The sequence below is a fragment of the Myxocyprinus asiaticus genome, chromosome 4, assembly GCF_019703515.2.
Source record: "Myxocyprinus asiaticus isolate MX2 ecotype Aquarium Trade chromosome 4, UBuf_Myxa_2, whole genome shotgun sequence".
Lineage (NCBI taxonomy): Eukaryota > Metazoa > Chordata > Actinopteri > Cypriniformes > Catostomidae > Myxocyprinus > Myxocyprinus asiaticus.
Window position 1 is genome coordinate 21677945 of NC_059347.1, and position 12434 is coordinate 21690378.

Genomic DNA, 12434 nt, shown 5'->3' on the forward strand with positions numbered 1-12434 from the left:
ATTTTTAATGTGAATTTGCATCTGTTTTGAAGTACAGATTGCATATGCTTATACTGAGGGAATATTTGACTTGTTACATTAAAAAAACAAAAACAACATACATTCATGTCTTTTATGGAACTTCCAGAAAAAAGAAAGAAATCCTGATCAATGCCACACATTTTTCTTTGTAAAAATATCTATTAACACTAAATGAAATAATAAAATACTGCTACTACTAATACTATTATAACAGGATATTTAAATAACATATATAGTTTAATAACTTGATTTCTAGTATAACTAAAATAATATGGTACTACCATTTTGTACTTGCATTGTGTAGTAACAAACTATTATGTTATATAATACCAAACATAGTAAATATGTGATATATTATTCATAGAATAATTATATATAGTTTAGTAACTTTTTGTATAGAATAACATATTCTTATCAAAGCACTGAATGGTAGTTATTTAATGGCAGGCAAAAAAATAAAAAATAAAAATAAACATTAATGAATAAGTGTAAAGGGTTTTGCTGAGATGACAAAAATGTCAGTATATATGCAAAAAGACAAATAAAACAAACTTAAATGAGCTCTCAATAAATTCATTTATTATTTTTTTGCACAATGAATGACATGAACAAGATCAACTGTATTTTAAGTGCTCAATACTGTTCACCAGAGATGGGTTGCACAAAAATGAGCTTTACAGTAAGAAAAAGGAGAAATAAAAAAATAAAACTACAAGATCATGAAAGGCAAACATGGCCAAACACATGCAAGCGTATATGTATGTACATATGTACAGCGTAGTACTTGTATTTATAAACATGTCTGTATACACAGTTACACAAAACATGAATATATACATTCATCCTATGTACAATGTATATGTTTGTGTATATCAGTATTTAATCTTTTCTAAATACGTCCATTATTTGCTGTTTTTAATATCCATACAATTTACAAAATCCTTTGAATTTAAAATCCATTAGAAAAAAAAAAAAACATATCAAACAATGTATAAGATCTTATCCAAAATTGAAATTCAATTCTTCAAAATTTGAAGGCATACAATCAAGGAGGGCATGCAGATACAGAAATCAAATTATCAAAATGGTCATAACACCATATGTATGAATTAAAAATCTGAGAGTGATGAGCATGTGTTGTCCTTGTCAGAAATATTCCTTTTTGATCAACACTTAATTTGTATTATAACTTCATTAATAACAATACAAATTAAAATATGACAATAGTGACGACATTTGAGCAGATAACATTCTCTTGGTGAATGGTAACATTCCTCGACACAAACAGCATGTAATGGAGTCGCTATTGTAAAAGCAAAAACATAAAAAATACACCTTATCTTCACAAGTCACCACATATCAGCTGGTGGAGAAAATATAATGGGTATTTTCAAACCACAGAAGCTAAGCAAATTAAGCTGCCAGGCCTTGTTACCAAAACAAATTTCTTGTTTCTGAAAACTGCTATGGTGTACATTTTACTGTCTTTCGGTGCTTAAAGCACTAATAAAGGTAACATTTTTGGCAATGTTTCCAGGTGATTAGCAAAACCAGTCCAAATGAACGTGTCTTACAAAAATGTCCACTCCAGTACAACTGGCTGAGGCAAATAGCTGCCAGCTTATATTATTTATTTTAGCTTAAATGCACTGCAAGTTATCACAAGGACAGAATGGTTCATAACACCAAATGGCATTTTAAGCCACTATGTGTCCTGCTTTGGACAACTGAGAGTTAAACATATTGACATGATTCTTAGGCATGATTCATGCAGCTTTTCAGCAACCTAGAGATGGCAGACTATATACATGGGACAATTTGTTGAGTTTAACATTCGATTAAGGCTGCACTGCTTAGAGGGTCACTTTTTCCTCCCCTAGACAATGATTAGAACTGCAAAAGAAATGCTAGTTTCAGCACAATTGACAATCAATTGATCAGTACAACTATTCAAATTTAAAATCTCAGTAAGACCACTTCATTGTTTAAATTGGCTTAAAGAAAACAGAAAGCTTACAAAAGAGAAAATGCTAAAAAAAGCCTCAGTGGATTCACAGCAATAACCTGATGCATAGTAAATAAGCATGTATTATTTTCAAAAACCCTTGGCGGGTTTGGTTATACATATATTTTGTGTGTATTTAGGTGTGTAACAGATGGTATCTGGTCACTGAACTGTTACCAAATTCAGATTTGGTAAATACATGTATTTAAATGTATTTATAGTCAGAATGAAGCCTATTACAGTAAGGCAACTGACCTGAAAGATCTAAGCTGTGAAGGTGTATTGAAATAACATCTAACATTAAAACCAGGAGAGTGAACAAGATTATTGTTTATATACATTCTTCACTGATATCTGAAAAGTTCCCTGTACCTAAACATGTTATGGATTTATAGACGAACATAAGGCACATTTCTATATACAGTATATATATATATATATATTCACAAATGAAAAGCTATTCAAATTAGGACCACATTCAAGTTCTATTCCGACTCAACATCTTTTTATGTTTTTATTATTAAATCAGTAAAACTCCTAAAATAGCGCAGGACACATTTTTGATTAGTTTGCAACGTCCTATGTTTGGATGATCACCTAAATAGTCTTCTGTGTACATTCTGGTTTCTATTTTTCCAATCCAAGCAACAGAGTAATCAACAAATAACCACACCACCACACTTAGTATCCATTCATAGTAAAATACACAAGCAGCTAAACTGAAACTGATATTTCCTATGATATACTGCCTACACTGAAGCTTTGGTCATGTGGATATCTAATACTGACAGGTATATAGACATACTATTATTGTTTAGTTAACAAGAGCAGGCACATTCTCAAACAGACTCTGGAGAAGGCAACTTGGTTACTCTGTTGAGCAACCAAGCAAGAACTTGTTTTCCAGTCAGATAATGAAAACATTGTCCAGATGCTCAATTTTACTTAAAGCGAGAAAACCAACATTGTGACACTGTGTAATACTTCAGCCCACCCAAAGCTGTTCTACAAAAGAAAAAAAAGGAAAAGAAGTAAGTGCTTTGTTGGTTTTAAATGCAACCTTAGCATTTTTCATCGAATCTGCTGTGAACTACAGTGTCTTCAGGTTACTGTGATTTATTTCGGTGTCCTGTCTTCAACAACCCTTCAATCTGCAGTGATACCACTTCGTTGAGATTACATTAGTAAATATGTTTCTCCATTTGAACACAAGCTTCCTTATGTCACATCTACTTCTATTTGGTTAAAAAAGAAAACAGAAAACATTATTTCAAATATTATATGGTTTTTGATTTGATATGCTGACAGTATAGGTAGATCTAAAATACTTTCAAATGTTCATAGAATACGTTGCTATATACTGTCAAACTATCAAAACGCCTCTGAAAAGGGTTTCATTTAAAAGTATTGCCATTAGTTCATGCCTGGAACACACCTGAGCACAGGCAAATGTATGGAAGTGTGTGTATGCAAGTTAGCGAGTTACTGTTGACTTTTTTTTTTTTTTTTTTAAATCAACCTTTGCCAGAAGATCTATGCTTTGTGCTTGTGAAGAGAGAAGAAGAAGAAGAAGAAGAAGAAAAAAACAACAAAGGAAAAAGTGCACAGTACTCTAATTTAAGTTCATTTACATGTGCTGGTAGATTATGGCTAAAGCCATAGTTTCAATATCCTCATAGTTATGGGCTTTGGGAGAATAAAAGTTCTGAAACCGAAAGCAGAGCTCTTTAGACTACAACCATGATCCAAATTCTCAGTGAATGCCCATTAAAATGTGCCAGTAGAATCAAAGCAATGAAACGATACAAAGACCCAAGCACAAGGCTAACTCACAGTGCACTGTTAGAACCTCTCTAATGAGAGGCAAGATTAGCTTCTCTCGTGTTCCCTTTACCTTTGTGGTTAGGATGCTCTATTTGAAGCTCTGGCTGAACTTTGTGCCAGTGCTTGCCTCCCTGCGTGGACTATGGGCTGGGTTGGGATCTGGCCATGTATACCACTGACTCAATGGCGTCAGTAATGGAGTCGTGATTGGAGAACTCAAGCTGAGCAGGCACCAGACCGGTGTGAAGATTCCTTTTCCCAGGAAGGTCCACACACTTCTCTAGAACTGGCATCTGCCCCAGCAATCCCTCCTCGAGAGAAAGTGGCTGCTTCCTCGGCCTCCCCCTACGTCTCTTCACTATGTTATTCCCTGTCTTGGCTTGCCTCTGAAGCCTCTTGACTTTCAGAATCTTGTTGACGTGGTCCAGGTTCTTCTTGGTGGTGAGGATCTTGGAAAAGGCACACATTTTTTGCATGTCATACTGAATCTCTTCCACTTCATCACGATTGTGCCTCCTCTTGTAGGAACTGGACTCTGGTGATGAAAGAAAGACAAAATAAGAATGAGAAGCTACAATGGCCACGTACACGCTGCAAAGTTTTGGAAGAGACAACCGCATTCAAATGCGGGAGTGAATGCTCTGAATTATTGTCCTGTGTGTGTGTATACAATACAAGAGTCAATCAATGAAATACAATGAAATCATTACACATTAAACTGATTGGAAAAACTACGGTGGAGAAAGACAGAATTATGTCAAAATTTGCGAAAGAGCAAAGACACCTATCTCTTTTCATGTGATTTGCTTGCACTACACCTGCAGAAGAATCATTAACACATCTAGTCGTCTAAACTATGTGGCCCTATTCACACTTGGTATTAATATGTGTTGTGGGCAATCCATTTGAAATGGGACGACACTAAAGATAGGTGTAAAATGGGTCCAAAATGTTTTGAGATATGTCCACTTCAACCACATTTGGGGGTGGTAGCATGTATGTGACCACACTGGACTCAGAGCGTAAACACTTATCCATTCGAACAGCAGCAAAACAACGCCTTGAGTACTTGTAAATCAAATGCTATGCTAAAACAAGTGTAATGTGTACTCCACTAATATAAATGAGAATTCTGCTTGACACATCAAGTATTAAAACAAGTATTAAAAATGCTGCACTTTTTTGCACTTGATCATCATGCATTAACATGACATAGTGATTGATTTAGCCTATGTCATCATGAAATCAGAGACCCTCCTTTAAAATCAGAATACGAGTGATTAAAAGTGACCTCTCTTAGTCTCATGCCTGTTCACCTGTGATCAGATTGACAAAAACTAACTTTTGTTTGTTTTTAATACCAGGTTTTAATGGGGCCTATGTGTACAGAACTGGATTAAACAGAAGAAGAGTGACAACTGTCTTTAGCTGCAGTGTGCACATGGCCAATGAGACACTGATTGTGAAAAATGTGCAGTCCAATAAACATTTGGACAGAAATTTGTTATAATATAATTGATTTGCACATCATCTGGCTAGTCGAAGCACTGATATTTCTAAAATAAACTCAGGACCCAAGTGAGTCATGACATATCCAACCAGACTGAGAGATATAAACTTTCTTCTTGTGGTAAATGACTTGACAATTCAATATGTCAACACTTTAATTTGTATCAGCACGTTTAAATATTCATGTTACACTAAGGTTGATAACAATCAATACATCCAGATTTGATGAGCTTAAGCAGTTTATCATAATCGCCTGTCAGTCTAACAGAGTGAACTGTTAATAAACTAGCACACGAGAGGAGAGAAGTCTGAAGTAACAACTCACTTAACACTTGACATGTGGATAACTGCATACATGCACATAATCGGGAACATAATTAGGGAACAGAGAAACCTCCCACTTATCAGTCCACCAGTGAATATAGTCAGTGTTCACATCCAAAGTGAATAGATGTGTCTGTAAATGGGAGTAATAAACTATGAGGCCTCAGATACATTTGTGATTAATTTACTGCCTCTACACTTCACGTTGGAGCTTTGGAAGGAAGCCCAGATCAGAGGATATGCTGGGTTTCTGGCAGCCTTGTTTGAAATGAGTTCAGACAGCCTAAACCTGCCTAAAATGTGTGTTCCACATCTAAGATCTCTCCTGCACTCTCATAATATGTCTCGGGAGGTGTCTCTTTTTCTCTTTTTTCTTGTTGATTGCCACTCCACTTGTAGGTTTCAGTGAAAACAAACAACAGCTGTAATTTGAGGAAGATTTTTAGAGCTGGACAGAGATCTGGGGGATAATATGTATTTACAAGTTTCTCTTATGAGTTTACAAAGAGTGCACCTGTGCAAAACTCGAAAACAGGATATGCTCCATGATTGAGCGACACAAATGAATCCTTTAAAGGATAGTTCACTCAAACATTTTTAATTCTGTTATCATTTACTCACCCTCATGTTGTTCCAACCCCATATGAATATTAAGCAATGCTATGTTAGTCTCAGTCACCTTGTACTTTCATTGCATCTTTTTTTCCATACTATGACAATAAATGGTGACTGAGGCTGCCATTCTGCCTAACATCTCCTTTTGTGTATCACAGAAGAAAGTCATATGGGTTTGGAACAAAATAAGGATGAGTAAATGATGACAGAATTTTCATTTTTCATGCATGACCTTTTCATTATAAATTTAAGTGTGATGTAAAATAGAATAGCAACATGACTTTCCCTCACTTATTTAACAAGAATAATCATCATTCAATTGCAAAAGATCACAAATCACCAGGGCTGGTTTGGATCCAAGTTAAAACAAAACAAAAGGGGGAAAAAAAACTTGCATGGATCACTAACCAGCTGTGCATGGGCTCCTTCAGCCCATTTGGTTTCAATAAAGTAATACGTGTGCCTGACTAAACATGAGCCCTTCCCTCTCTGGCCTCAGTTTACCACTGGGAAACTTGCAGAGTCTTCCCAAGTGCCAACAAATCATTGGACAGAGACATTCATTTTCAAAGGGAGCGTCACAACTCATTTATTCCCTGAAATCTCTACCTGCATCCTGTGCACAATGTTTTCATTAGAGGCAGCAATTTATGGACTTGCCTAACCGCTGTCCCCACAGCTTCGCTCTACGCGGTTAAGTGGAGGCCTACTTCCTGTTGTCATGGCAACCGAATTCCACAGTTCAAAGCTAAACAATAAAAAAAAAAATTTAAAAAAAGAAATCCAGTGGTACAAAATCACATTTTTGCCCCTGAATATTTTCTAACAGTTTGCTAAGGCAAGCTACACGTTTAATCCATAAAATCCTTGTTAAAGGGATAGTTCATCCAAAAATGAAAATTCTGTCATCATTTAAATCCCATTGACTTACGTGAAACACAAAAGGAGATGTTAGGCATTATGTAAGTCTCGGTCACCATTCACCTTCACTGCATAATTTTTCCATACCATGAAAGTGAGTGATGATTGAGACTAACATATTGCCTAACATCTTATGTTTCAGGGAAGACAGCAAGTCATACGTGTTTGAAACAACATGAGGGTGCGTAAATGGGTGAAACAGGGATGCAAAATTGCAAATTTTGCCAAATTCTTTTAACTGAGTAACCGCTAGTATTAACCACTTATTAACCGGTTAACTGATAGGCCATGAATAAAAAAAGTGGTCAAACAGGCATGACAGAGGTCTATACTGGCTGAAACAAACAGGCTCACATGACAGATGTGCATATTCAGCAGCAGTCATTACGTCAACATTTGAATGAACAACTGTATCTTTCTTTCCTTTTATTTCGTAACAAATTATGAATGGATCGCAAGCACGCAAAATTAACCTGAGGTGATAAATTCTGGCAGTTCAACAATGGAAGAATAAAAACAGCAAGCCAACCAACAATTTGTGCTGTTTGGCAATCCAATCATTTTGTTTAGAAGAATCAACATATATATATACATGGGCAGCGGTCAGTATGGTATGCAGCTGGTTGACAGCAAGTCTGGGAACCCTCTCCGAAGGGACCGACGTGCCACACATCGCAATCCCGTCTCCCCTGCAACATAACAGAAATGTGGGTTGTGGGGCTATTAACATATGCTCTTAGATGTCGAGGCTTTCAGATGTTTTTTTTATTTTATTTTTTTATGGTACTGCATTGCACTGATGTTACTACTAAACTTAAACTATTTTATAATTTGCATCGGAACATGTCTTTATGGACAAAATTATCCCACAGCACATGCTTCACATTTCCTTGTCATTCAGACTGAGAGGAAGCTAGTGGTTTAACTGTTAACAGCACCCTTGTGTGTATATAACATGCCCTACATTTGAAACCCATCAAATTACCTCTCTTTTGTTTCTTTAATTAACCTCTCGATTCATTTATTTATTTATTTTTTTCTCCCCAATTTGGAATGCCGTAGTGGCGTAGTGACTCAACTCAATCCGGGTGGTGGAGGACGAATATCAGTTGCCTCCATGTCTGAGACCGTCAATCCGTGGATCTTATCACGTGGATTGTTGAGCGCATTACCGTGGAGACGAAGCACGTGGAGGCTTCAAGCTATTCTCCGTGCACAACTCACCACGCACCCCACCGAGAGCGAGAACCACATTATAGCGACCATGAGGACGTTACCCCATGTGACTCTACCCTCCCTAGCAACCGGGCCAATTTGGTTGCTTAGGAGACCTGGCTGGAGTCACTCAGCACGCCCTGGATTCGAACTCGCGACTCCAGGGATGTTAGTCAACGTCAATACTCGCTGAGCTACCCAGACCCCCCATCTCGATTAATTTTTAACCAATATTATTTTTTTGAACAAATCATTATTGCTGGTTAATCAGTTAACCATCTACATCCCTAGGTGAACGATCCCTTTATGCAGATGTTTGTGTACATATGCTTGAAAAATCGTCATTCATAACTAATATTACTAACAGGGCTGGGAAATTTAACACGTTCATTTCTGCGATTAATAGTTTGTGTTTAACACATTTAATGCAGTATCCATTTTTTTTTTTTACTACTTCCTACTCAGCCACAGGCTTCATATGGTTAGGAATAAGGTGGGGGCTGGGTTAGGGCACCTTCTGCCTGCCAGGAACAAACCTATGCACCTTTGTACAATGGGTGAAACGGCACTTATGTTTTTCCCCACTTCCTGTGGCTAAAATTGGCATATATACATTTTCAGGAGGTACACGCTCGACTCGACTGCACATCTTGAGCACAGAAACTGATTTTGTGGAGCAGTGCACGCTTATTCATTAAGCGAAATGCATGTCCCGGGCATAATAAACACAGGAGCAGTTTTACTGTACAGAGAATGGAGACTTCACTCGCAAGTGGTGAGCCAGGCGTGCGACAGATACAGTTAAGCTGCCGTCTCTCTTCGCATCACCCGAAAATGCTCAATCGCTTTCATCTGTACAAGTTTCAAAAGCGAAACTGCCCAAGTGAGACTCAGCGTGTGAGCGATAGAGACTGAGGCCGTTCAGCAAGCTGCAGCCAGGTATACTTCTAGAAACTGAACGGCAGCCAGAGAAAATAATATCTTTGAGATTTTAAACTTCAGCAAATTAAACTTCAGCATTCAATATGTTTTATATCTGTATGTATAGTGTCTAATAATACATTGGCAATGTACACTTAAGTTTCTCTTTCCAATAAAGTTTGATATGAATTGAATCTGCCTATTTGAACCTATTATTAAAGGTGCAATATGTAAAAATGTTCATGTAATATTCGCCTTTGTTTTTGCCAATGTGTGAACGGCTTGTAATGGAACTTAAAAAATGAGCCCTTACCGGACTTCCTAGGTTGCCTATTAAAGCCTGTAGACTGATTTTAATGCAAAGGGAGCGGGTCGCATTTACCGGGAAAATCCAAAGGATGTGACGTTTATGCGCGCTCCCTAGAACCTTGCCTCAGACAGTAATAGCTTCTCTTCAACAGCAACAACTGTCTGCAACACTAGGTAACGTTATCTTAGAGATGGAATCCAGCAAATGTCTGGCTCCCAGCACAACACCAACTCCTACACAAACTCCGAATAAGCCAAAAAAAAAAAAAAAAATCAGTCATCTACTGAATCCAGTCTGGCTAAGCGGAAATGTGATTGTGGTTGAACGAAAACTACAGTGAACATCAGCAGGACATTTGGTTCCTGGAGGGACCTTCGCTCCTGAATTGGCATTCTTCTTATTGGACAGGTAAGCTTACATAACTGCAAAGCATGTGAATTATAGTGCCATAAGGATTGATCTGTGTAATTTAACTAAACTACAATAACACATGAAATGAATGCTAGACAATGTTCAAGCTAATGCAAAAAGACCCATTCATTAGTGTAACGTAACTTGGTCATACAGAAAATATATACAATCTATTATTATAAAACAATAGTGCATTGATATATCAAAATGACAGTTGTGATGGAATCACATCATTACTGAATTGTGTCAACATATTTATAATGTACAGTCTATTTTATAAATAGCTATTGTCATCATCCACCAAATTTAGCTAACAGCTATTGATAAAGCTGGCTAGCTAGCTAACGCCGACATAGGCTATCGTATAAATGCAGTCAATGTATCATGCAAAGAAAACTGATTACTTCAAACTACAGTCTCGCATAATCAGACCTATATCCACACTTTGTTTTAGCCCTGTTCCAGCACTGGAGAGTCAAATATAATATACAGTCTCAAAGTTTGTAGAAAAACAATCATAACTGTGTAATTTTAATTATGCTACCTCATCTGTCAGCATGATGCCGGTGAATCACGTTCAGTCTCTTTGTACATTACGTCATTGTTTTGGTCAATGCTCGCGTCCCTTTGGAGTGTGTGCACGAGCGCGAGCACAAGCAACAGGTAGCTGGCTGCAGTTCACTTAACGGCCACAGATGTCATTAATAACAAGGGTTTCTGAATCTTACATACTGCACCTTTAAACAAAAGTCCACTGGATAACGGGAGAAGATTTTGCCCTACTTTTAATAACAGCATGTCCACTGATTTTATGGCATGTATACATATACTTGTATCAAAGATTAATACCTGTTAAAATGTGTCTAATTAACTTTATTCTAAAGAAAAAAAAAGTACATATTTAAATAATTCAAATTCATTACATTCAATCAAACTCAATTGTAGCTGCAAGATTTGGTGAGAGATTCAGAGGGAAAACAGTGTAATTCAGCGCTGCTCACGGCAGGGAAATGCAGAAAGGCAAAAATTAATTTGTGATATTCGAGTAGTGTTTTTAATACTCGAGTAGCTGGTGCAGAACAAGTATTCTATTACTCTGTTACTCGTGCACATCCCTAGTTGTAGTAGGAGTTTCCTTGCTTGCTAAAGTGTTAATTAGAGCAAAATTTGTATGCAATGTAAAAAAAGGTGACACTGTACCAGTAAGCTCAATCAAAGGGAAATTCTTTGTGTTACACCTGTGCTAGAAAATGAGGGCCATTATGTTTAAAGTTAAAGCCTCTTACTTAAAGAGGGCTTATAATGCTGAATGATCTGTTCATGGAGTGCTCCATCAGAATTTCAATCCATACCATATGTGCTCACTGCAATATGTTGAATTACTTTCAAGAGCCTGTCAAAGGGTGATACTTCTAATGGAGACATTTAGCCTTTTATATCACTGTATTCTTTGTCAAATTTACCTATGAGAGCCAATACATGAGCTAAAGCTCAACTCAAGAACAAGTTTTAAGTTTTGATATGTTCCTATAGCTCAATTGGTAGAGCACAGTACTAGGAGCACCATGGTCAGAGGTCTGATTCCCATGGAACACATACAGATAAAATGTATACAGTACCTTGAATGCACTGTAAATCGCTTTGGATTGCATAAATTGGATTGAAGTGTTTGACAAATGCATAAATGTAATGATCTCTGAATGTGAATTTGCTTGATAAACAAATACTTAAGAAAAACAATTATTTACAGATATGCTGCATATATATGCTTTTTAGTTTTTAAACTTGCCAACATTTTTTATAAAACCTTCTTAGTTTCGATTAGGAGATACGGAACATAATGGTTTTAGGTTTAATATATGCCAAAACATCTGCTCCAAACTAGACATTCCCATAATAATAATTAATAGCCTTATTATAAAGTGTGCAGTTGTCAAGCCTTGAATCTGCAGCAAATAGATCTAATTAATCTTAAATGAGATGTGACCTTAAATGCAAATCTGAGCATTTAAAAGCCTCACTTAGCTGCAATTTATTGCATGAGAGCCATAATGCCACTAGCAAAAAAATTTGGTTGTCATAAAAAAGCAATTCTGTCACAACACGCTTATATGTTCTTTGAAATCAACACAGAGGTACACCTAAGTGGAATGTGTGTAAACTCTCTGTTTAAGTACAACAAACTAGGTCTTTGAAGTGCAGAGTTAATAGAGGTGGGTGGTAGCAGGCAGAATGTGAGTCATTCTCATAGTTCCCCTAGGGGAGTGAAAATGTAATCTAACTGTGCCTAGGGCTTGCAATTCCCCTTCAGAGGAGTAGACTGGATTCATTAAACATCTGGCTTCTCTCCAGCTCTTT

At 36.8% G+C, this 12434-nt stretch overlaps 1 protein-coding gene across 1 annotated transcript in view; it reads right to left on the bottom strand.

Moving 5' to 3' along the window:
- Positions 1–578: 578 nt before the first annotated feature.
- Positions 579–12434, bottom strand: part of LOC127439797 (SET-binding protein-like) — a 140426-nt gene continuing 128570 nt past the window's right edge. Inside the window, exon 4 of the mRNA XM_051696008.1 lies at positions 579–4385. Within this exon, the coding sequence (XP_051551968.1) occupies positions 3991–4385 (395 nt within the window). The 3' untranslated portion in view covers positions 579–3990. The remainder of the gene's footprint in view (positions 4386–12434) is intronic.